The 27,116-nt window shown below is 42.3% G+C and overlaps 1 protein-coding gene across 2 annotated transcripts in view; it reads left to right on the forward strand.

Annotated features, from left to right (window-relative positions):
• The first annotated feature begins 13,202 nt into the window (after positions 1–13,202).
• Positions 13,203–27,116, forward strand: part of TMTC1 (transmembrane O-mannosyltransferase targeting cadherins 1) — a 261,498-nt gene continuing 247,584 nt past the window's right edge. For both annotated transcript variants that reach the window (XM_046679163.1, XM_046679172.1), the window contains exon 1: positions 13,203–14,938. In XM_046679163.1, coding sequence (XP_046535119.1) covers positions 14,112–14,938 — 827 coding nt within the window. In that variant the 5' untranslated portion in view covers positions 13,203–14,111. The remainder of the gene's footprint in view (positions 14,939–27,116) is intronic.

Consider the following 27,116-nt stretch of genomic DNA (forward strand, 5'->3'; position numbering starts at 1 on the left):
AGATGTTAATATGGTATGGGATGATCATATTAGAGTCTGCAAAATAAGTCACAGGTGTTGCTTTCCCACCTCTGGTCTCAAACCCCCAATCAGAATTCAGCCATCTGTGTCTTCAGACTTGCTGATTGTCATCCTTCAGCAGAGGGAGTTTTTGGAAATTTCACCTCCCTATTCAACTCTCAGGAACACAAACATGGGACAGAGAAAAAAATAGAATTTGTAAGGTTTGCAGATGGTGATCCAAAGCAATGTTTATTCTTTGAAGGACGCTGGCCTGACAAGGCCTTGAAATTGTCAGCCATCACAGCCAGTACTGAAAAATACTGACCAGTGTTCACATCAGTGATTTTAGATTGGGACTTAACTACAGCGGCTGTAAGCATCCTCCCTCTTGTTTCTCACTGATGTGCTGAGGCTACTGACAAGTAGTATGGTCAACACACCGACGTAAGGTTGGTTTTGGGGGCTGGATTAGAGTAAAGCTGATAAACCTATGGCACTTATTATTGCCACGACCCTTTCCCTAGCCCATGGAATACATTGCTGATCAATCACAATCACTTCTTTTTCTGCTTTGTACAGCGTTTCAGATAACCAATGTCAACAGATAATATTGGTTAAATTGAGCACTTACCGAGTGCCAGACAATCTTCTAAGTACTTTATAAGAATTACTCCTATAATCCTCACATCAATGCTTTTTGCAGATTATATAACCCTGCCCAAGGGCACACAGCTAGTAAGTGGTGAGGCTGGGATTCAGTCCCTAGCAGTCTGACTACAGAGCCATGCGTTTCACCACTGTGCCTTCAGACCCTCTGGTCAGTTAGCACATGAGCGTAACCAGAGCTGATATATCAGTGTGCACTGTAAAACAGGTTGTTAAAATATTGAAATACTCTGTAAGGGATCGGTAAATAGTTTCCTTCTGCTGCCTTAGGCTGGCCCCTCCCTTGGGAGCTCTCCTAACTCCCTAACAATAAAGAGTTAATGACCAGCACAGAGGAGGGCTTCCAGAAGCCAGCTCAAGAACCAGGGCTGGGCTCTGTTCTGGCTGGTCCTTGTTGGCCAATGCCTATGCCTCTCAAGTCATCAGATATGGAATTTTAAAGATCATCTCAGACATGAACCTTTTAGATCTTGGCTCTAGGAATATACAATATCAATATTATTTATGTAAACTATTATTTTAAATAACATTAATTCACACTTCATACTGTAATAAATAAACCCATATCAGAATATAGAAACGATAGTTTTTAAAAGTAAACACATGATATCACTCTTTTCTAATAAACTCTTTTTATGTTTTTCTAAACCCCTTTTCTCATCACCAGCCACAGCTAATTTTCCATTGGTGATATCACGCTGACGTGGCTTTCCTAGTCACTTCTGAAGGATGATAAAATTAGGCATTTCTGCTTAATTTGTTTTAATACCAACCATCTGAATCCAAATTTTTCAGGGGAAGGAAATCTCACTTTTATGACTCTTATTTCTGGTGCAGATTTTCCTGTTTAGAACAATTTCCCTGTCCATCTCTGAACTGTGTCTTGTAGCTTATCAGAAGCTGCTGAGCATCTTTGAGATGCCCCAGGACCAGAGTCTGCCTGCATGGAGCTGGCAGACCAGCAAAGGCTGCTCTCACCACAGCCCTGGGAAGGTGAGGTTTGGCCTGGTGGCGGGTACCGGAGTCCCTTCTCCTCTCGTCTGTCTGCACAAACACCCAATTCCCCTCATGCTCCCAAACTGGTTTATTCTAGGACTCTGATTTTCTGGCTCTTGAATTTGAATAACCACTGGCATTTCCTCCTATGAACTCTGGCTGCTGATCCATTCCCTGTTTTAATTCCCCCATTCCTCTCTCTGCTGCAGACCCCGCCTCTTGGCAGCTCCCATCATTGACCCAACCAGGCCTAGACTCCATTTTTGCCAAGCTCTATGGGGCAGAAATGGCGTCTTCTGAGCTAGTTTCTTCTTAGATGTAATTTAGATACCATAAAGCTTTTGCTGAGTTCAAACTACTCAAGTTGAAGCTGGGCCGACAGCTTGGTAAAGTGAATTTTGAAAGAACCCAGTTCATTTTGACATGAAAGTAACATACCATTTAACAGTAGTTAGGAAAACAACAAAAAATTATATTAGGAATCATTCTCTATTCACACTTGAAGAATAAAGAGAAACAATCTTAAATTGTAACTATTAATGTTAGGCAAAAGAAAAACAGGGAAGAGTCGGGGCCAGCCTGGTGGTGCAGCTGTTAAGTTCACACGTTCTGCTTCTCGGTGGCCTGGGGTTCGCCAGTTCGGATCCCGGGTGCGGACATGGCACTGCTTGGCAAGCAATGCTGTGGTAGGCGTCCCACATATAAAGTAGAGGAAGATGGGCATGGATGTTAGCTCAGGGCCAGACTTCCTCAGCAAAAAAAAGAGGAGGACTGGCAGTAGTTAGCTCAGGGCTAATCTTCCTCAAAAACAAAAAAGAAAAACAGGGAAGAGAACTTTAGAGTAAGAAGTTGTGAACTTTCCTTCTTCAGAGGTTTTAGAGGATGTGCAGTAGTTTTAGACAAAGCTGTCTGGAAAAAGAGCACTGACCTTGAAACCAAGTGAAATGGTTCTAAGTCAGAAGTCAGAATTCCCATCACTCAGTAGAAGGAACAATGTCGAAAGCGAATCCTACATCTAATCACACCTCTTGCTGCCTCCAGAGTGTGAACGTATTCAATTTCACACCGAAGTTTATAAAATTCTGTACATGTATTACCTTTTTTTATTTAAGCCTTGAAGATATTTATACATTGTAATAGAAAAACAAAAAAGTGAATTTCCCCTCCTGCCTCCAGGAAATCCTCAACATCTAGCTTCTAGAAATCCTGTCTTCTCTCCATTTATGACTGCATTCAAACATTTATTCACGCCGTCAGTTAACGAATATACGCTTTGTTAGTGTGCGGTTTACAAGAGTAAAGCACGCACAAAGCAGAAAAATATTAGTAAAGTCGTCAACTTCCTACTATAAGTCAGTTGTGTTACTTAAAGCTTTCTATTTTCACTGCAGGCGGTGATTTATATCCGTTGTGTTTGCTAAGTTTATTCATCTTCTTCACTCCACTGCTGCCTGACATATACCATTTTAGGAAGAAAATATAAGAGAAAAGTTTTCTCTTTCCATTCTCTGTCTACTTGGAAATCACATCACTGTTTTGTTAGGGGTTCTTTAAGAAGGAATGGACTGGAAAAACGAAGCATTTTAACCTTTTAACCTTTTTGGCCTAGTTGCTTCTTATTCTTTTTTACAAAGTATGTGTTTCTGTTCGTGTATGTGTGTGTTTGATATGACACGACACACCTATAGAATGTGCATAAAACATAATGGTAAAGCCTAATGACTGATTCCTGATTTGTCCTCTTTCCAGACAGTTCAATGTTCTCAGAACACCTAAGTCCATGTGCCTCCTCTTAATTTACATGCTGTTGATGTCATACATTTTTCTCTTCTTTTTTTTTTTTTTAAAAAAAAAAGCTTCATTGAGATCATTCACACACCATAAAATTCACCAGTTTAAAGGGTACAATTGAATGGATCTTAGTGTACTCTCAGAATCGTGCAACCAGGGCCGGCCCGGTGGCGCAGTGGTTAAGTTCGCACATTCCGCTCCGGTGGCCCGGGGTTCACCGGTTCAGATCCCGAGTGCAGACATGGCACCGCTTGGCACTTCATGCTGTGGTAGGCATCCTGCATATAAAGTAGTGGAGGATGGGCATGGATGTTAGCTCAGGGCCAGCCTTCCTCAGCAAAAAGAGGATTGGCAGCAGTTAGCTCGGGGCTAGTCTTCCTCAAAAAAAAAAAAAAGAATCGTGCAACTATTGCCACAATATAATTTTAGAACATTTTCATGACTCTAAAAAGAAATCCTGTGCTCACCAGCAACCACTCCCCATTACCCCTCTCCCCAGCCCCTGGCAACCCGTAATCTACTTGCTGTCTCTACAGATTTGTAAGCAGGCAATTTTCAACTAGATTTAATCACAGACTGCCATATTTACCATTTAAACTGCATTCTTTTCCTTCCTCTGTCTCTATATTCATTTTCATTCTGTTGGAAGACCAGCCATCAGCATTTCTTTTAGTCCGGGTCTTCGAGTGATAAACTCTTTCCGTTTTTCTTAGGAAAAGTCTGTCTTTCATCTTTACTGAGATGATCCAGTTACCCGGGAGCTGGGCTGGAGTCAGAAGTGGTGGTCAACTTCCAGTTCCTCCTTATTTCTAGGGCGCCTTCTTCAGGGTCCCACTCCCACGCACAGGGTTACCAAGGCACCTCTCCTTCATTGACCTTGGACTCCAAGTGTTTTTTTTTTTAATTGACGTGTAGTTGACATACAATATTATATTAGTTTCAGGTGTACAACACAGTGATTTGACATTTATATACATTACGAAAGGATCACCATGGCAAGTCTAGTAACCATCTGTCACCATACAAAGTTATTACAATATTATTGACTATATTCTCTATGCTGTACATTACATCCCCACGACTTATTTATCTTATAACTGGAAGCTTGTACCTCTTAATTTCCTTCACCTGCTTTGCCCAACCCCCCCCCATCCCCTTCTCTCTGGCGAACACCAGTTTGTTCTCTGTATCTAAGAGTCTGTTTCTGTTTTGTTTTGTTTGCTCATCTGTTTTGTTTTTTAGATTCCACATATAAGTGAAATCCTACAGCATTTGTCTTTCTTTATCTGACTTACTTCACTTAGCATAATACCTCTAGGTCCATCCATGTTATCACAGATGAACTCCAGGTATATTATCCTTCCTGGGTCCCTGGAGGGTGTCAGTGCTGTGCTCAGTCTCTCACTCACCCTGGGGGCAAAAAGGGCCCCAAGTGTTGGGCTCTCCCTTTATCTTCTCCTAGCTTGACGCTTCTCTGCTGTTAAGGATCTGAGGTAAATGTTGTTGTTGCTTAGTCTGGTTTTCTATGTATCCTCAGAAGGAGAGTCGATTGGAATCATCTAATTCCCCAATATAGGACGGAAAGTCCCTCCCACTCTTTTTATACCCATGACATTCCTATTTTCTCCAGGGTTCGTACAGGGACATCAGTTTACTATCTCCTACCTTAGAGTTACAACAAATAAAACAAAGCAAATAAAGTAAAAAGCTTAAGCTCCAGACCTGCACCTTTAAAGGAAAGAGACCCAAGATTTCCTTGAAAATCCTAAAAAAAAGAATAACCTTGGAAAAATAGGTCTTTTGGTTACCTTCCTATTTTTTGCTATGTCGTTTCAAGAGAAACTCAACTTCACAAGGAAATTTTTAAAAAATCTTTTTTAAAGCAGATTGAGGAAAGGAATAAACATTAGTGATAAAATAGCTGAATAACTTTGCTAGTAATTCCTTTGCAACCATGGGAAAATATAAAAAATTTCCTATGAAGTAATTGCTAAAAATTTATGTCATGTGATGTTAAAGTTTAAAGTTTTGGAGAGAAAAATTATTAAAGTTTCTTGGAGAAGCAATTTGACTGGGCAGTCAAATTAGAAACAACAGAACAGCTCGTGACTCATTGGTGATGGAGACATTCTCTGGCACCGGGAATTGAGACAGTTTATAATTTCCATCCCACACCAGCATGACACAATGATGAACAAAACAAACTACGGTTATCTAGGGTAAATCCAGGTTAAGCTGATAGCCACCTTCTCAGAATGAATGAATGAATGAATGGTCAGGAACTGGGAAGCAGATATCTAATAGTTGCTTGCTTGATAGCAGATTTTTCATTTTTCCATAATGGAGAGAAATAAATGTGAGTGGTTGGGGTATCCAAATTCTGCTACTTCTAGTGAACACAGATTAAATGGAATCCTCCTTTATTCACAAACAAGTAATTTTCAATTTGGGGGCAGACAACGAAACTCAGGATTAGATTTAGCGACGATAAATTATAGCTAAAACTATACATTAGCCATCAGGGCATTTATTTATGCCTAAACTATTGATTTTCTTTATAAATGGCTCTTAATAACATTTTTCATGGATTTTTCACATTTTCTAGGCATCTTATTCATAGAAAGACTCTAATATGGCAATTTAATCCCTTTGTGGTAATTTCACTTATCTGATAATACATTTGCAGAATAGTGAAAACTCTTACGGAAACCTCCTAAAAAGCACCGCAAAATACAAGAGGCATAATCTTCTTAGACCTGCTTAAAAATTTATCAGAAATACATTTATTCAACTAGAAGTGATAACATTGAAAGCTAAAAAATTTAGATATATTTATTTTATATATGAGATATATAAAACATATTCATATATTCAGGTTCATATATATATGAAAACACTTTAACGCTAAACTTTTATTTTTATGGAAAGCATTATTGCTTTAGTACCCATGCCTCCCAGCATCTGTGTTCCAGTGGCTCGAGGAGAGTAGAGAGGTATCAATTCACAGGCTAACCTATCAGCAGAGAGTGGCAGCCTGGAGGGCTGTGTTGAGACGAATTCTAAGATTGCATCTGGAGCTAACGTGCAAGACTATCACACGTGATTAGTCAAGTTTTTATGAGCATAGAAAAGAAGAGGGTTTATGGCACGTTTCCTGGTTTTGCCATCACTGTCACTCATGATATCACCTCTCAGTAGCTGGTATCTGAATTTTCATCCAAGTATGAAGGAAAAACAAAACTGGGGTCTTTCCATAAATACAAATCGGTGAGCAACGACAGCATTGCCAGGACTCTCTGATTCTTAGAAGGTAGGTATAATGCTCCTTCTCTTAAAAAAGGTGGTCGTATGGATAAAACACTCTCCTAATCCTTCAAACTCCATAAGAGGGAAAGAATAAAATCACTGAGCAAATGGGAAATGAAAGAGACAGAGTATGTGAAACAGACTGTGAAGCAAGAATCTGCTTCCACTTTGCCTTCTGTGTAACGGAAAAGGCCACACCATTCAGCGCTAATCCAAGATGTGCAAAGAAGACAAATTACTTAAAAACAGCCACCACCACCACACACAAAAAAAACAAAAAAAACACCCTGGCTGTCTCATTCACAGAAACATGGCCAAAAATCAAGATCCAAAAGACATTTTTCATGTTTTTATAAGTTTCAGCGGAGCCTGAAAAGATCCACTTGTTTCCTTCTAGATTAACTAACACATTGAAAAATAGGCCAAGAACTAAGACAGCAGCACAGTGAGAAGAGATGGGAGATTGTTATTTCTCAAGGGAAACCATTTACCTCCAGATATTTCTCAAGGGGAATTGGTGATCTCCAGATATAATCTTTACAGTAGTCCCCGTTTATCCATGGAGGATGAATTCCAAGACCCCCAGTGAATGCTTGAAACTGTGGATAGTATTGAGCCTTGCATATATACTATGCTTTTTCCTATGCATACATACCTATGATAAAGCTTAATTTATAAACTAGGCACAGTAAGAAATTAACAACAATAACTACTAACACAATAGAACAACTATAACAATATCCTGTAATAAAAGTTACTGTACAGATCTTAGCAACCTCCATATAGGATTTTTTTTCTTTCCTTATTGAGAACTTTCAACTTTTCACTTAAAGGAAGCACTTTACAGCTTCTCTTTGGCATATCTGAATTGCCAGCATCATTAGTCTTGTACTTTGGGGCCATTATTAAGAAAAATAAGGGTTTCTTGAACACAATACCCCTCCAGTCGATCTGGTAATCACAGTGGCTACAAAGTGACTAACAGGTGGGCAGCATATACAGTGTGGATACCTGGACAAAGGGATGATTCACCTGCAGGTGGGACGGGGAGGGAAGGCTGGAGATTTCATCATGCTACTCAGAACGGCGTGCAATTTAAAACTCATAAATTGTTTATTTCTAGAATTTTTCATTTAATGTTTTCGGACCATGGTTGACCATGATCAACTGAAACTGCAGAGAGTTGAAACCATGATAAGGGGGCTAATAGGGGAACACTGTACTTAGCAAAGAAAAACTGGCAAGGTGGGCTCTCTAACTTCTTTAATAACATAGGATGCAAACAACGTCCTTGGCTTTTGGCAGGTATCTTGTGAGGTCCCTTGTGCCCTGAGACTGCTAATTTTGGCTGTCCCCAGACTTTCTAAAGAGAAGGGGGTGTGGACCTCAGGACCATCTGTGAGGTGAGGTGGAGAATTCCTTAGCAAATTAATTTTTATATTTCAATAAAACAGAAATAAATGTGACACATTCAATTAAACACATTAAAATAAAGTGTTACTCTATGGCATAGAATGTAAAACCCTTAATACTGATGGCCACAATAAATATTTTATACAGACCAACCAAACTTTCAGATTTTTCTCATTGCTTTTCTCTCCTAAAATAGTCGGTTTTGAGCCTCATATCTACAAACCAACAATCACAAATGAGTTTCTGAAGTTAACTCCCCAGAAGCATTTATGCAGTGGCATTAGGTTTTTATGGTTTTCTTTATTCCTTTTTTCCCTCCCTCCCTCTTTCCCTTCCTTCTTTTTTCCCTCCTTTTCACCCCTCCCTGTCTTCCTTCCTTCTTTCTATTTGTTTTGTTTTGTTTTGTTTTTGTAGGCTTTCTTGAAGACTTTAAATGAGGAAAAAAGAGGAGAGTTTATTTAACATTACAGCTTTGGAGGTGCCTATTAATTCTTCCATTCTTCTTAGGGGGTAGCTATCTAGTTTTTTAAAAGAAAAAATTTTGTATTATAGAAAAATTTGAAAGTAGAAAAATTAGTATTAAGGAGCATTTGGGCACAGTCTCCTCAAGAGTGCTCTCACTTCCAACACCAATTCTAAGTTTAGTGGGTTCCTGAAGCCGTGCTCAGTTTTGATAATTTGCCAGAAAGATTCCCAGAGCTCACTGAACGCTGTTATATTCACAGTTACGGATTATTTCAGCAAAAAGATACAGATGAAAGTGAGCCAAGGAAAGAGGTGCACAGGGCAGAGTCCAAAAGAAGTACCAAACACAGAGAAGCCGTTGTCCTCTCTCCGTGAGGTCAGGACACAGCACTCTCTTGCCATTAATGCGTGACAGTTCACACAGAGTACTGGCAGCTGAGGAAACTCGCCTGAGCCTTTGGTGTCCTGATTTTTTACTGGGGCTCATCACATGCTGCCTACACGACTGACCTTTAGTCATCAGCCCCTCCCAGAGGTCAGGCTAGTTTCCATTTCCCCTCAGGGGTCAGAACTGACGCTGTGTGGCCCAATTCTCCCATCATAAACCACATTGTGATATGGTACAGTGGCCAAAGCCCCCAGTAAACAAAGACACAGTCGGGATACTCCAGGGGACCAAAGATGATCTCCCAGTAGCCAAGAGCAAAAGCCAGACCCGTCTTTAGGTAAGGTTAATTCTCCACTACACAAGTACAATAACCACCCCCGCCCAAGCTTCTGCCTATACTTATCATTTAAATTCAAAATTATAATACCAATAACAGCCAATCTTGTTTCATCTGATAGTGTGCCAGAGTCAACTCATACTAGTTCACAGGAACTGATTGTTAAATATTTAGCAATTTTGTAAGCTGGTTGTTAAATGCAGCTGTTCTAAAAAATTTGGTTACACAAACTTACAGTTATGCACTGAATAATGACATTTTGCACCACATAATGAGGTTTTGCTCAACGATGGACCGCATATACAATGGTGATCCCTTAAGATTAGTACCATACGGACTAGTGTGCAGTCGGCTATCCCATCTAGGTTTGTGTCAGTACACTCTATGATGCTAACACAATGATGAAATCACCTAACAACACATTTCTCAGAACGTATCTCCCTTGTTAAGTGATGCATGACTTTATAATTACATAAATTAGATTAAAAACAAAAGATACTAAATGTTCAAAACTCATCATTTTATGATTATTTTACTATTAATATACTCTTGATCTTATTTACATCTACTGTATCTGTATGATGAAAACTCTATAGAGAGTTATGGTACCGTGCATCTCTTTCCATCTCCGTGTTCAATGATATCACACTGGCAGCATGAAATCAACCATGGTCAGGATATTTACACCAAGAAATTCAACAAATGCTATGAATCAGGATATTTTTTGATACTCTAATTTCGAGAAGCATATTTCTGTGGACCCAACTGTTACTAGAGCTGTGAAGAGTATTTTATAGGCTGTGACAATGTTGGGATACATTTCTAATAAATTATTATTTAAAATTTCTGATAAATAGTACTTCTAGAGCTGATGATTCTGATGGAATAATTTTTCTAAAAAGATTTAACTCCATACAAATCAGTTTGTTGTAAGTCTGAATTTAATTTTAATGTAAATTTATACAATGATATTTTGGTGTTTCCCTTTGACATTTCCTTTAAATTGTGGAGGTTGTAGAAGAAACTAAAAGTGGCTTTTTGATTTGTATATAATTAAAATGTAAAATAAAAATGTATGTAATTAAAATTTCATTCATATGAACATACTGTTTTTCTGTTGTATACGATAATCTTAAAATTTCATTTCTATTTCTAAGACTGTGGACATTTGCTTTGCAATGTTGCTAAAGTTTTCAAAACCAAAGATTCTAAACTCTTTGAAGAAGTCTAGTACTTGATATACTTTATTACAATGTACATGTGTATGCTTTTATCTTGTAGTGATTTGCTGGCAAAGCTTATTGCCTGAGAGCCAGAAACTGCAAGATCACAGATAGTTTTTTATATTCTTTCATGTTAATTCTGTGCAGATGCCACACAGATGGGTTCCATGGATGGAAGGGAAGCCAGTTTACCTCCCTGGAGAGTCTTGCTTCTCTCGTGGGGCTGCAGCCACCACTGCGGCTTCTGCTGGTGCCATTCCTGCCATCAGTCTGGGTACAGTTGTTCCGCAGACCATGTGGCACCCCAGACTGTCCCACACTTGCCCTGGCTGGTGCTGAGCCAGCTTATTAGGGTGCATGTTGCCTTCTACCATAGGCCCACAGGGTGGCGGGGTAGGTAAGTAACAGTGGGCCCTCCAGGACCAGTTCAACTGACCCCATCTCTTATCAATAGAGTGATTAAGAATTGCCTTTCAGAAAATGTGCAAAGTCAAGTAGCCAGAGCATGAGCAGAAGAAGAAATCTTGACCTGAAATGATTATGGAACCAACGATCCTCCTCTCCACAGAATCAAAGGACCAGGACACGACCGCAACTTGAAAGTTGGACTCTTATCAGAACAAGGGGTCCCTCATGCAGGAAGAGCGGCGTTAAAATTCCTTCCCCACCTCATCATAAATGTTTAGAACCCTGTCATTAAAGTTTAAAACTTTATCATAAATGCTTGAAGCCCACCAAGCAAAACTTGTCCATCCAGTGTTTCCAAGTGCCAGCCTGCTCTCCCTAACCTCTTAAATTTCGTCCCAAATCCTGAATCACAGAGACAGATCTGAGGGCACATACCCCCTGTCTCCCTGCAGATCACTCTTACAGAATAAAGCTGATTTCTCCCCCAAAAACTGATGCTGTAATCAATTGGCTGTTTATGCATATTGGGCAAGAGAATCCCAATTTTTTTCCTGGGAACAGGCTTATTCTGATTTTCTTGTCCTTTTCTGTATTTTTTGTATTTTATTCAAGAAAAGGTAATAGTTAATAACTAGACAACAAAATCTATTTTTTTAATGTAAATTATGTTATCAGTTCTTTTCCTGAATTTCTGCCTTTCTAACATTGGATTTGTTCCTTTCTGTGGGGCTTACCTGAACAGGGTGTATTAGGCTGGGAAAGCACAGTGGGCAGTAATTCAGAATTTGTTTTATTAAACTGTCTACTTGCCCTCAATTTATTTTCAGTTGTGTCCTTCTCTCTCTGACATTAACACTCTTATACTACTTTCCTTAACACAGAATAGCATTGAATCAGGAAATGATCGAGCTGCAAAGGAACTGTGTAATTAAAAAGATCATTTACTTATTGGTTTGTCCTTGAGAGGACTCGAGATACCCCACTATTTTAGAGTAAATTAATCCCAAATTCATCATCTGAACTAAACAGAATCGAGATGCCAAGGAACCCAGCTTAATGAAACTCTCTGTGCTCAGAAACCTGGAATCCCACTTAGAGATTTCTTTTATCTCCTCCCCCTTCTATTGTCTCCCCTTTTCCTATTGTCTATTGTCTTCTATTGTCCAGCTCTGGTCCTTTTTCACTTCTCTCCATTGTCATTGTGAATTCGGATAACTTTTCACCTAAAAAAGAAAACACATGAGAAGGGGGTGGGCAGGGCTGTACCTCCTATGCGGGTGATTTGAGGAAGAAAAGGTCTACTCTCGATAAAAATGTGTAATTAGAGTCACTCTCTGGATTAAGACATTGTCTCAAGGAAGCCTCTATTAATTATAGGTAAGGATTGATACATTGGCCTATTATACCTACTATCAGTTCAGCAAGGACAATTTCACTATCCTGTCAGCTGTGAACTTAGAAAGTTAGACTTTTACCGTGTTAACCTTACACAAACACACACACAATCTGAGCAGCTTTGGTCATCCAGCCCAGTCCTTAGCACATTGTAGCCCAAAGTATACCCTTAATATGTTTTTATTAAATTGATGTGCAGGTGAAGAGGCAAGGCTGTCATGTGTTCTGTGGGCAGACTGTAGACTCAGGTGTGTGTGCGGTCTGGATATTAAAGCGATCAAGGCTCAAAAAGTTTTGAGGCAAGGATGAAAACATCGATGCTTGGGTTTTTCAGTTTCATTTCTCAGTCACTAATTTTCACCTCACGAAAAAAACACAAAGTGAATGGGATGAAATGCATCGTGACTTGGAATACGTTTGTCTTAATTTATTGAGTTTTCAATGGCTCAGATAGATCTTAAAATTTTTTAAAAATTAATTGGTGTAGGGGCCAGCCCGTGACCGTGACCGAGTGGGTGAGTTCTCGCGCACTGCTTCAGCGGCCCAGGATTTCGCTGGTTTGGGTCCTGGGCGCAGACGTGGTACCGCTCGTTGAGCCATGCTGGCAGCGTCCTACATGCCACAGCCGGAGGGACCCACAGCTAGAAGTACAAAACTAAGTACGGGGGGCGGGGTTGGGAGAAAAAGGAAAAATAAACTCTTTAAAAAATAAAAATAAAAATTGGTGTAGTAGAGAGTCACACAAATGCTCAGTCAGTATAAGAACAATTTCTGCCTTTTATTTTACAGTTCTTTTTAGATTAACGAAACTTTTAAGGACTTTGAAAGGTTGGGAATAAAGTAGCGAATTTTGTATTTTAAGTTTTCCTATCTGGATATGTCAAATTCTAGGTAACTTCAATAACACACAGCAGTAGAAATTTATACGGCGCCTCAGAGTTACCGAGTTTTCAAACCTGGAGAAATTCTGGTAATCATGACTCCGGGATACCTAATTTATTTACGTATTACAATTAGTACTTTAAAAAAAACCTTTCAGAAAAAACGGGAAGACGGATAGCCAAAGCCAGAGCCCTTAACGCAGTTTTTTTTTTTTTTCCAATCGTATTACATCATAGGAACAGTTCAAACACAGCCCAGGAAGCAATAATCAGACCCAAGTGATCTTTAGATGGGAAGAAAAAGTAGTTTGCTCGGCATTTCCCAGATTGTCTTAATAGTTTCAGTAAAAAGTAGAACGAGAAATGTTTCAGCAGCCTGTTCAGCCCCCAGCCCCAAACCAAAATCGAACCCGGGACTTTTCCTAGGCGCGAGCAGAGCGGCGGGTGGTGACGGGAAAGAGCCGGGCGCCTCTGACCGAACCGGGCCGGCGGGCAGGAGCCCTGGGCCGGGGAGGCCCCTCCTATGGGCTTTTGGAAAGCTGCTGGAAGCGCCCTTTCCCCGCGGGCTCCTCCACCCGGAGGCCGCCACTGCGGGACGCAGGCGGGTGGGGGACAGAAAGGCCCGGGAAGGAGACCGCGGGGACGGCGACGGGACGCGAGCGCGGGGGCCGGGCCGAGAGCGTGTCCCCGGGCGACGCCGCTGCTGTTGTCCCGGGTGCTGAAGAGCCGGGAACTTCCCGGGAGCAGCGGCCACTTTCCTCCCTCGGCGCGTGGGGTGGGGGTCCAGGGTGCGCACCTGCTCAGCCCGTCCTGGCCCCGGGCCCGGAGGCGCCGGCCAGATGCGGCCTCCCCGGCCCGGTTCAGGGGGAGGAGGTGGATGGGGGGCGGTGCGCATCGCCGGGCGCCCCAGACCGGACCCCGGGCGCCCCTACCCCGGCCCTCGGGCGGCCCCGCGCCGCGCCCTCCGCTCCACCTGCGCGCGGACTCGGGCCGCCGGGGGACTCGGGCGCCCGCGGGCTGAGGGCGGCGGGAGCCGGGCAGGGGCGCAGGGTGCCGGGTGCGTGGAGAGAGCGGCCAGCGTCCCGGGATTGGGGGGGTGGAGGAAAGAGCGCGCGGGGCATGCGCAGTGGGGCGGAGGAGGTGGCGATGGCCGGGGGAGGCGGGGGGACTGCTGTTTATTTGCAGCTGGGCCAACTCGGCGGCGCAGGCGGCGGCGGAGCGCGGGGCGCCAGCGGCGGGTCCAGCGGCCGCCGCACCATGCCCGAGCCCGCCTCCCGGCAGCCGCCGCGCGCCGCCGGGGCCCCGGCCGGGGAGGATGCCAGACGCCCGGGAGAGGCCAGGGCAGCGGCGGCGGCGGCGGCGCGATGGTGGTGACCAGCTCTACCCGAGGCGGCGGCGGGGACCGCGCGCCCTCCCGGCAGCGGGGCTGCGGACTCGCGCCGGCCGGGGCTGCGGCGCTGCTGGCCGGGGCGAGCTGCCTGTGCTACGGCCGCTCCCTGCAGGGCGAGTTCGTGCACGACGACGTGTGGGCGATCGTGAACAACCCCGACGTGCGGCCCGGCGCCCCGCTGCGCTGGGGCATCTTCACCAACGACTTCTGGGGCAAGGGCATGGCCGAGAACACCAGCCACAAGTCCTACCGGCCGCTCTGCGTCCTCACCTTCAAGTGAGTCCCTCGCCGCGCGATCGCAGCCGCTGCTGTTTCTCTTTACTCCCTCACCCCGGCTGGGAGAAGTTGCGGGACTGGCTTGGGGGGCGTTTCTTTTCTTGCCGCCCCCTCCCTTCCACGCCTCCCACCTCTCCCGGACGTCCAGGGCACTCTGCTCCGTGGTCCTCGGCTCCGCTTCTCTGGGCTCCCGGGCGGTTGGGGAGGCGCGGTCTGGGGAGTTGGGATCGAGTTTCTCGAGAGTCTGCGCTCTCGGCGGGCTGCCTCTGGGGCAAGGGCTGGGAGGGGGCCGGTAGAGCTGCCTCTTCTCCCCCCACCCCTGCCGCACGGTGTACAGGAGACACCGACGGAGCCCAAGGAGCTCCGGACGGATGGCTGTGGTGGTGATGCTTCCAAGTTGGGAATTTCTCAGAGGCTGTTGGGCAGCTTTGCAGATGCGAAGCGTATCAGTCCCGTAGGGGTCGCGTTCCGCGGAGAGGAGGCGGCAGCGCACTGCCAGGGCTGCGTGGGTTTTGGGGAGGAACAGAGGAGGGAGCAGAGTATCGTCTCCCACCTTGCGCCCGAAGCCTTTCCAATCTGCCAAAAGGACTCTGGATTTAGACTTTAAAAGGTGCAAAGCAAAGGAATGCAGAAAAGTGGGGTCCTCTGGGGATCCTGGCGTCCCAGTCGAAATAGTTTTTCTTTTACAACCCCGGAGGAGTCATGATTCAGCATTTCTGGTGTGGATAAAGTCTAAACGGACCCGAGAGAACGCCAGGTTCTTGTAGGGTGGAGTATTTTCTTGAATTTGAAAGAGGGCTTAGCTTCAGCTGGAAGGAGAGAGGGACTGATAGGAGGGAAGTGCTATCTCGTACATCATGGGCTTGACTCTTGAGCCCTTATAATTTGCCTCAGCATTCAAGCTTATGATATGCCAGATAAAAACTGTTGAAATAATATTGGTTCAATATCATCAGCATTTTAAGCCTTTTCCAATGGGTGTAATATGAACCCGTCTTTATGGTAATGATCATTCGAGAAGTGGTAGGCAGCTTGAAAAGCCTGCCCCTGGCAGGGAGGCCAAGGTCTCTTGACAGGTGGCTCTGACGACTTACAAAAGGAAAGCATAGCAATTGGCAACAATTCATGGGCTTTTGACTTAATTCTTCCATTGAAAGTTTAATGTTTTAAGGAGGGTGGGGAAATTGCACATTTGACTCTAAAGAGAATATTTTATGAATATTTGTCCTCTTGGAAAGTGGTTTTGGTTTTCAGCTGAAAGATAACCTCAGCTACTGAGTTGCTCAGTATTTTTCAAAATGTTTCTTAAAATCTCCTCCGTTGGCACAAATATAAACGTTTATCTTCTAGGGTGACCTGCGTTTTCATTTGTTACAGAGAGGGTTGGTTGATGTTTAATTTAAGGGTGGAAACTCACAGCATGAGATGTGCTGGACTTTTGACAGCCACGGAGACCGTCTTCATCTCTGGTCTGGGCATTTTGCATTTTAAAAAGTCAAGGTCAAATGCCTGTGCCCTGGTTGGTGGAGGGTTGGGGAGAGGGCTTTCACTTCTTGACTTTCTGAAATTTCTTTATTCGTGCAGGAGAAGGCATGGGCAGAAGAGAGGGCAGTGGAGGACGGGAGCAGACAGTGAGGCGAGGCCATTGATGAAGAGGCAGGTTACCAGGAGTTTGGCAGAATAGGGGCAAAGGAAAAGGATAGTTGGGGGCACCAGATGCAACTCTTCCCTGTGGTAATCTGATTATGGAAAGATGCATTGCTCTTTCTATATTGTCTTTTACTGCCTATGTCAGATATACATTTGTTTTTGAGAAGATTGCGTTGCAAATCTAGAGAGCAACACAGCACTAATTACAAAGAGATAGGTGCCTCTTCAGAAAGAGAAAGTTAACTAATCTTTCTGTGCTCGCAGGCATTGGTTTAAATAAGACCTGGAGGCTTTCTTTCCACAGTCACCGGAGTTAAAACTGCATCTTCCAGTGCAATAGCACAAAGCTGGGCATGTGTAAGGGATGACATCGATGATGCTAGACCCACACAGCTCTAAAGATTGTTGCAAGGAAGGACAGAGAATCATTCATTATTAACTGCTCGGTGTGAACCAAGCATTGACCTAGGCACTTCACACAGATTATGTCTTTATGATTTTTATTTTAGGTAATTGGTGAAAACACAAAGTGGCCTTTTAAATATACGCAAACTATCTTAACTGCATGTTAAGTTAGGCTTGTTTGAATAAAAGTCTTTGAGAATTCAAAACCATTCTTATTTATTTTTATTGTGGTAAGAACATTTAACATGAGATTTACCATATTAATTTTTTAAGTGTACAATAAAGTATCATTAACTATAGGCACAATGTTGGACAGCAGATCTCTAGCACTTACTGCTCTTGCATAACTGAAACCGTGTACTTGTTGAACAGCAACCCCACCCCCACCCCACCCTTGGCAACCACCATTCTACTATCTGTTTCTATGAGTTTGACTATTTTAGATACCTCATGTAAGTGCAATCATGCAGTATTTGTCCTTCTGTGACTGGCTTTTTTCACTTAGCATAATATTCTCCAGGTCTGTCTGTGTTATTGCGTATGACAGGACTTCCTCCTTTTTTTTTTTTTAGATTTTATTTTTCCTTTTTCTCTCCAAAGCCCCCCAGTATATAGTTGTGTATTTTTAGTTGTGGGTCCTTCTAGTTGTGTCATGTGGGATGCCTCCTCAGCATGGCCTCATGAGCAGTGCCATGTCCACGCCCAGGATTCGAACTGGCGAAACCCTGGGCCGCCGAAGCGGAGCACGTGAACTCAACCACTCAGCTATGGGGCCGGCCCCAGGACTTCCTCCTTTTTAAAGGCTGAGTAATATTCCATTGTATATATATACTACTTTTCTTTATCCGTTCATTTGACAATGGGCATTTAGGTTGTGTCTGTATCTTAGTTATTATGAATACAGTGAACATGGGAGTGCGTATATCTCTTCAAGACCCTGCTTTTAATTCTTTTGGATATATACCTGGAAGTGGGATTGCTGGATCATAAGGTAGTTCTATTTTTAATTTTTCTTTTAAAGATTTTATTTTTTTCCTTTTTCTCCCAAAGCTCCTTGGTACATAGTTGTGCATTTTTCAGTTGTGGGTCCTTCCAGCTGTGGCATGTGGGACACCGCCTCAGCATGGTCTGACAAGCAGTGCCATGTCTGTGCCCAGGATTCAAACCGGCGAAACCCTGGGCCACCGAAGCAGAGTGTGTGAACTTAACCGCTCAGCCACGGGGCTGGCCCGTATATTTTTAGTTTTTTGAGCAACCTCCATACTGTTTTTTATAATGCCGGTACAACTTACATTCCCACAACAGTGCACAAGGGCTCCATTTTCTTCACATCCTCACCAATACTTATCTCTTATGTTTTTGATAATTGCCGTTTTAACAGATGCGAGGTGATAACTTGTGGTTTTGATTTGCATTTCCCTGATGATTAGTGATGTTGAGCATCTGTTGTACCTGTTAGCCATTTGTATGTTTTCTTTGGAGAAATGTCTATTCAATTCCTTTGCCCATTTTTGTTTTTTTTTTAAAGCTCCACAGAGGCCAGGATTTTTGTCTTTTTTTTTTTTTAAAAGATTTTATTTTTTTCCTTTTTCTCCCCAAAGCCCCCCGGTACATAGTTGTATATTCTTCATTGTGGGTCCTTCTAGTTGTGGCATGTGGGATGCTGCCTCAGCGTGGTTTGGTGAGCAGTGCCATGTCCGAGACCAGGATTGGAACCAATGAAACACTGGGCCGCCTGCAGTGGATTGTGCGAACTTAACCACTCGGCCACGGAGCCAGCCCCTCCTTTGCCCATTTTTTAATCAAGATAGTATTATTATTATTTTTTTTACCTTGAGTTGTAGGAGTTTCTTATACATTTTGGATGTTAATAACATCAGATATATAGTTTGTAAATATTTTCTCCTTTTCCATAGGTTGCCTTTTCACTCTGTTGATTGCCTACTTTGCTGTGCAGAAACTTTTTAGTTTGATGTCATCCCACTTGTCTAATTTTGCTTTTATTGCTCATACTTTTGGTGTCATATCTAAAAAATCATTGCTAAACCTAATATGAAGTTTTTCCTTCTAGGTTTTTCTTCTAGGAGTTTTACAGTTTCGGATCTTAAGTTTAAATTTTTAATACATTTTAAGTTGATTTCTCTGTATGATGTAAGATAAGGGTCTATTTTCATTCTTTTGCGTGTGGATATCCAGTTTTCCCAACACCATTTGTTAAAGAGACTATCCTTTCCTCATTGTGTATTCTTGACCCTTTTGTTGAAGATCATTTGACCATATAGGTATAGGTTAATTTCTGGGCTATCTATTCTTTTCCATGGGTCTGTATGTTTGTTTTTATGCTAGTACCATACTGTCTTAATTACAGTACCTTTGTAATAGTCTAAAATCAGGAAGTGTGATGCCTCTAGCTTTGTTCTTTCTCAAAATTACTTTGTATATTCAGGATCTTTTGTGGTTCCATGTGAATTTTATGATTTCTTTTCCATTTCTGTAAAAAATGCTATCAGGATTTTGCTATAGAATACATTGAATCTGTAGATGGTTTTGAGTAGTATGGACCGTTTAACAATATTAAGTTTTCCAATCCATGATCATGGGATGTCTGTCCATTGATTTCTCTCCTCTTTAATTTTTTTCATCAATGATTTGTAGTTTTTTTTTTAAAGATTGGCACCTGGGCTAACAACTGTTGCCAATCATTTTTTTTTTCTGCTTTATCTCCCCAAACTCCCCCTGTACACAGTTGTATATCTTAGTTGCAGGACCTTCTAGTTGTGGGATGTGGGACGCCACCTCAACGTGGCCTGACGAGTGGTGCCATGTCCGCGCCCAGGATCTGAACCCTGGGCCACCGCAGCGGAGCGCATGACCTTAACCACTCGGCCACGGAGCCGGCCCCTGATTTGTAGTTTTGATTGTACAGGTTTTTTACCTTTTTGGTTAAGTTTATTCCTAAGTATTTTATTCTTTTTAATACTATTGTAAATGGGAGTGTTTTTAAAATTTCAGATAGTTTGTTATTAGTACATAGAAATGCAGCTGATTTTTCTTTGTTGATTTTGTATCCTGTAACTTTACTGAATTTGGATATTAGTTCTAACAGTTTTTTGTTGGAGTCTTTAGCATTTTCTACATATGAGATCATATCATCTGCAAACAGAAAATTTTACTTCTTCCTTTCTGATTTAGATGCCTTTTATTTCTTTTTCTTGCCTGGTTGCTCTGGCTAGGACTTCCAGTACTGTGCTGAATAGAAGTGGCAAGAGTGGGCATCCTCACCTCATTGTTGATCTTAGAGAAATACTATGATGTTAGTTGTGGGCTTTTTGTATATGTCCTTTATTATATTGAGATAAATTCTTCTAAACCTAGTTTGTTGAGAGTTTCACCATGAACGGTTGTTGGGTTTTGTCAGATGTTTTTTCTGCATCTATTGATGTGATTGTGTGATTTTTATCCTCCGTTTTGTTAATGTGGAGTGTAACATTAATTGATTTATGTATGTTGATCCATCCTTGCATCCCAGGGTTGAAACTCACTTGATCATGGTGTATGTTCCTTTTAACGTGCTGTTGAATTTGGTTTGCTAGTGTTTTGTTGAAGACTTCTGCATCTATGTTCATCAGAAATATTGGCCTGTAGTTTTCTTTTTTTGTATTGGCTTTGTCTGGCTTTGCAAATGCTTTATTTTTTTTTAACTTTTAATTTTGAGATAATTGTACATTCCCATGCAGTTGTAAGTAATAATATAGAGATCTCTTATACCCTTCATCTATTTTCCCCCAGTGGTAACATCTTGAATAACTATAGTACAATATCACAACCAGGAAATTGACATTGATACAATCAATAGCTTTTATTCAGATTTTACCAGTTTTACACGTACTATTTTTATTTTTGCTAAGTGTGTCTTTTGTTCTATTCAGTTTTATCATGTGTAGATTTTCAAAATTACCACCATAGTCAAGATGCAGAACAGTTCCATCAAAAGCATCCATCCTACTTCTCTCATATTTATAGACACCTAATTTATAACAAACCCCCTAATCCATAACACCCCCACCCTAATCCATAGCAACCACTAATGTGTTCTCCATGTCTATAATTTTGTCTTTTCAAGAATTTATATGTAGAATCATGTAGTATGTAACCTGTTGAGACTGGCTTTTTTTTTGCACTTAGCATAATTCCTTGGAGTTTATTCAGGTTGTTGCATATCAATTCTTCATTCATTCTGTTGCTAAGTAGTATTCCATTGAATGGATGTACCACAGGTTAGTCATTCACCCATCCAAGGGCATCTGGGTTGTTTCCAGTTTTTGGCTGTTACAAATAAAGTTGCTATAAACATTCATTTACAGGTTTTTATGTCAACATAAGTTTTTATTTCTTTGGGATAGATGCCCAGGATTGCAATTGCTGGGTCATGTGATGGTTGCATGTTTAGTTTTTTAAGAAACCGACAAACTATTTTCCAGACCTTTCCATCAGTAGTGCATGAGTAATCCAGTTTCTCTGCTCCCTCACTAGGATTTGGGACTGTCACTGTATTTTATTGTAGTCATTCTTATAGATGTGTAGTGACATACATTGTGATTTTAATTTGCATTTTCCTAATGGCTGATTGTGTTAAATATCTTTTCGTGTGCTTATTTGCCCTCTTTGTTAAAATATCTCTTCCTATCTTTTGTCCATTTTCTAAGTGGATTTTTATTTTTTAATGTTGAGTTTTGAGATTTCTTTATATATTGTAGGTTCAAGTCCTTGGTCAGGTGTGTGGTTGGCAAATATATCTCCCACTCTGTAGCTTATCTTTTCATCCTCTCCACAGGGTCTTTCCCAGTGTAAAACTCAATCTTTTTTTTATTAAAGTAGTTTATTATCTTTGAGTCTTCGAATGAATGTCACCCATACTGAGAACTAGAAATTCCCTTAAGAATAATTAATAAATCAATAAATTAAGTAATGAATAAAAATGTAATGCTTGTTACTATAAAGGTGCTTGCATGTATAGAAAGATGCTAATCAGTTTTTCTCAAATAAGAAATGGGCTGGAAAAAAAGAAAGAGAGGAGCTGAAGTCGAAATGAGGAAATAGATTTTCACAGTCTCCACTTTTACCAGTTTAGGGGGCAGGGCACAATGGAAAATGAAGGCAGCTTACCAAGATGTGGTGGCTTTGTACTCTGTCGGTTTAGCTCAACTGGAACTGTGTTTCTTGGAAATTCCTTCCCCATATTGTACTGGGTTAGAGTTGACACAAGAGAAATTTCTTCGAGATTTCAAAAGTGAAAGTGAAGTGGCCGTGTCCCCACTCAGAAGGTCAGTGTAGGTTTTGGTGCTGTCACAGCTCATGCCAGTTGTCACAGACGTGCTGGCTAACTTGCCGCTGGTGTGCAAGAGCAGCAGCTCCACTAGAACTCTCCAGAGCTCCTTTAGCTACTTGGAAACGTGGGGCAGGTGTGTGCAGCTCTGTGGGGACCAGTGGCAGCCTCTTTGTAAGCCAGTTGCATCATTAAATTTGGAGCCTTGGAGGCTGTGAGAAGCAGAGGTCATTCTAGTTCCTCCTCGTGGGTTCCAGCTCGACCTTCCTTTCCCCTGCTTCAAGGCCATCCATCCTCCTGTCCTGAATGCCTGCCCTGCTGGCTTTCAACTTCTGTTACGGTCACAGCAGCACAGCCTTACTGAGGCTATTTACCCACCTCCCGCCATTGTGAAAGGTCAAACGTCTGTGGTAAATCCCTTCTGTTCTATCATTCCGGGTGATTCCACTTCTCTGGTCAAACCCTAACTGAGACAAATAGTCATCTCTTTGTGTTCCTTGAAGTGAATTGAGAATTCTAATGAATCTCTGTTTCCAGTCAAATCTTACGTTCGGTGTTTTTGTAAGATCATTTCCAAGGGCACGCAGGAATATTTTTGGACCATTATAGAGCAGAATCAAAACATCTGTGAAAACTTAATCTGCAGCAGTCACCTTTTTTATTTTGCTTCTTTATCCTTCACTGGCCATGACCTGTTTTTACCTCTGGAGTCAGGAGAAACACATTAACTCACCCTGTAGACATTGAATGGACACAGAACCAAACCCCATCATGCCCATAACCCCCACTTGAGAAGTGACCCTGATTGATTTAAAAGGAGTTTAGTTTAGTTTTGTCGTGTGTGAGGAAGGTTGGCCCTGAGCTAACATCTGTTGCCAATCTTTCTCTTTTTGCTTGAGGAAGATTGTCGCTGAACTAATATCTGTGCCAGTCTTCCTCTGTTTTTTGTATGTAGGACACTGCCACAGCATGGCATGACGAGCAGTACATAGGTCTGCACCTGGGATCCAAACCTGCGAACCCCGGGGCCGCCAAAGCAGAGCGTGCAAACTTAACCACCACGCCACCGGGCCCAGGGAGCTTAGTTTTTAAGTTTTATTTTCTCCGTACCCCCTTCCTCTTAGGAAGAAGCTCTTGTAGGATGGTTAGCAGTGCCATTCCCTATCAGGAAGCAAGCAGAAGCTTCTTTCAACAAGGAAGAACCAGTGGTTTTTCTATGTTGAAGATGGGGAAACTAAGGCAAATTAGAGGACCTGAAACTCTTCTTTCTCTTCCTGTTTAGGCTATTAGATCCTGGTGTTCTACTAGTTTGCTGTAAAGTGTTATTTTACGGAAGGCTTCTGATGGTAGTATAAACCATAAGAGTAAAAGTAGGTGGTTTAAAATGTCAGAGTTAAAAAATAGAATATCTGAATATGTGCAGCTGTAAGGATTTGCAATGTTTTAATGTTTGCATCTTGAGAGTTTTTGGCAGCACTTTGCATCTTTTAGTCACAAATGATACGCCAACCATGGAAATCAGCTCTCGCCTCTATGCCCCAAACCTAAAGCAAATCGTGGCATGCTCCTTTTGGTTCTCTTCCTTTTGATCTGACCTTTGTGGGAAGTCATTTTGACATAGTCTATTGCTACAAGACTGATGTTTGTTTCTAAGCCTGTGATAGGAGACAAGTGAGAATTCTTTAGGGTGTTTAATTAGATTGTATGGGATGTTCAATGATGGATATAGCCAAGGAAAAATATGATTGGAGGCAATAAAAATTTTATAGAGAAAAAGGAAAAAATGACCTCTGAAAACTTCATGCCAAACTGAGGTCATCTTAGAAACCCCAAGAAAAAGAGGTCATGAGTGTTGCCTGTTAGAATGTGCTTTAGATGTAAGACAGGCTTCAGACTACAGTCTGGTAGTGTAGGAGGGGTGGAAAATGAAAGGAATATTTTTGAATCCTGAGGCTTTTTATAGGTGAGTCCCTGACTGAAGGCTTGGAAATCATCTTCTGAAATAGTCTTTTTTTTTTTTTAAATCAACAAATGTCTTTTCTATCTTCCTTTGGAGCCATATTCGTATTTTTCCTAACTTTGAATATATAGTCATCCCACTTAAAATGGTAGGGGGAGGGGGTGAGGAATGCTTGGTCATGCCAAAGTAACGGCAGTGTTCCTTTTCCGAATGATAAGAAGTGGCTTCTGTTCTGCGAGGCCCTGTTTGATCTGACCCCTGGCCACCTCTCTGACCTCTGGTCTGTCAATCACCTCAGTGTATCTATGTCAGCATTCTAGAGTCCCTGTTCCCTGTACAGGCCAGACCCGCTGCTACTGAGGGCCGTCACTTATTGTTTCTTCTTCCTGGAATGCTCTTTCTGGAAGGCTTCCAGATCTGTGCATTGCTTGCTCTCATCGCCTTCAGTCTCTGCTCAAATGTCACTTCATCACAGAGGCCTTTTCTGGCTACCCTATGTACAATATCAGACGCTCCTCCGTGTGCATCCTTACTCTTACTCACATACCCTCTTTGCCTTAGGAGCCCTCATTGCTCTCTGGCATCATATATGTATTGTTGGTTTTTATCCTCTCTCGCTACCGTGTAAGCTCCATGAGGTGGATCTTTAGCGCCTAGAACAGTGTCTGGTGTGCAAAGCAGGGGCTCAATAAATGACTGTTGAAAGAATGACTCAGTCCATCATTTTTGTGAATGCTCGACTTTTTCAGGTAAATATTTAGGTAGGGCAACAGGTACAGGTATTTAGGTAGGTACAGGGAAAAGTCTGCGTGACTTATTTCTTGGCTTATATACCTTTTTTCTTCCCCTGTCAAAGAGAAAAGCAGAGGCAGAGAAGGCATTTCCAGTGGGTCCTGCTTCCTGGGAGGTTAAGGGGCAGCTCTGACTGTGAAAGGGGCATGTGTGGCTCTCTGTTGTAGCCTGCTGGGCCTGGGACTCTCCATGGAGAATGAGGATCTTGAGCACTTTTGGATCATTCTTCTCTTGCTTGGCATTTTGAAATGTGATGATTGATGAATGCTTGCTGTAAACTTTAAGGCTGCACATGGCAGCTGTACCTTCTGAGGCAAACTCCAGAATTCCATGGGATTCTCTTCACATCCTGCTCTCAGGGGACTAAACTTCATCCATGCCAGTGTCCTGCTGTCTAAAAGGAATGGTCATTTTTTTTCCCAGGCAGTGAGGTAGACATGAAATATCATTTCCGGTTGGATCAAATGGAGTATAAGGACCTGAAAATACTTCCTCAAAGGGACCCTAATGACTGTGACTTCCTCTCCTTGAGTGTCGTACAGTAAAGAATTTGTCTGGTCTTTGTCTCAGGTTCCTGGGAGGGAGCTTCTAAGCCTTTGGAATTTCCTGAATGATGAGTGTCTCTGTTGCTCATGGTGGGCCCCTGGGACCACTTGAGTTTATGCTAAGGAGGGGGTCACTCCTGGTGCACCCCCAGATAGTTTCAGAATGGAGACTGGCCATGCTGGAAAGACTGATGATATGACTAGAGAGCTGGACTTTGAGCCACGTGGTATCAGCCCTACCTTTCAACCTCCAGGGTGGGAGGAGGGTGCTAGAGACTGACTTTACTCACATGGCCAGTGATTGAATCAGTCAGTCTATGTCTGCAATTAAAAACTTGACACTGAAGCTTGATTGAACTCCCTTGGTTGGTAGCCATACATCAGTGTGCCAAGAGGGTGATGCGTCGTGAAGACATAGAAGGTGCGTGTTTAGGACCTTCCCAGATGTCTCCCCGTGGGTCTTTTCTTTTGACTGGTTTCGATTTGTATCCTTTGTAATAAAACTGTAATCGTAAGTTTAGTGCTTCCTTGAATTCTCTGAGTCGTTCTTGCAGATTAGCTAATCTGAGGGAGTGATGGGGACCCCCGAATTTGTGGTCATTTGCTCAGATGTGCAGGTGGCGTGAGGCCCATTGAACTTGCATCTGGTATCTGAAGTGAGGGGAGTCTCGTGCAGGACTTTGTCCTCACGTAAACTCCAGGGGGTCAATGTCAGAATTGCGTTGCATCAAGGAGCTCCACCAAACACAAGCCTTTAAAATAAAAAATTTGCTAAAAATTGACCACTCAGTTATAGTTATAACTACTATATTGTATTTGGTGTTGATCTGTTAATTTTTGTTATTTGCTGTCTCTCTGAAGATTTTTCTTCTGGGACTTGCTGCCTTCTAAATATGGTCACTGATCTTCTGGTCCTCAATTTCCTCACCCTTTCTTTGCTGTAGTCACTACTGTGAGTACTTGTGTGACAATAGTGACTATAACTGCCCCTTGTATGGAGTGCGGGCTCCTCCTGACCAGCTCCCCTTCTTCTGTTCCCTCCCTATAGCTTCCTCATAGCCACCTGAGGTTGTGATGCCTTCAGCTCAAACCAAAACTATGAATTTTGCGTTTGTCTCAGCGCACCAGACTCCCCTCTGCACTGTTGTTTGCATTGGTGCCTGTGAATCACATCCCTTGGTTCTTTAGACACATTAAGTGATGATGATTTACTGATTTATTCCTGGTGCTGGAGGGAATGCAGAAGAAGAGCAAACAAAATGATTAAGGACCAGAGGGATTTGCCTTAGAGGAAAAATGAGAAGAACCAGATGTTGTTATTTATTGGTTGAATGATCTAAGAAGACTATGGAACCACTTACAAGCATTTGAGAGCTGTAATGATGGCAAGAAGTGGGAAGGAAGAAAAATGAATGGCGATGGAAGAAGACAGGAGAATATACTGTGTGTTTAGTATTGGGCTGTGGGAACTCACCAGGAAAGTGTTGGAGAACGCGTCAT

The sequence above is a fragment of the Equus quagga genome, chromosome 1 (genome assembly GCF_021613505.1).
Source record: "Equus quagga isolate Etosha38 chromosome 1, UCLA_HA_Equagga_1.0, whole genome shotgun sequence".
NCBI classification, from domain to species: Eukaryota; Metazoa; Chordata; class Mammalia; order Perissodactyla; family Equidae; genus Equus; species Equus quagga.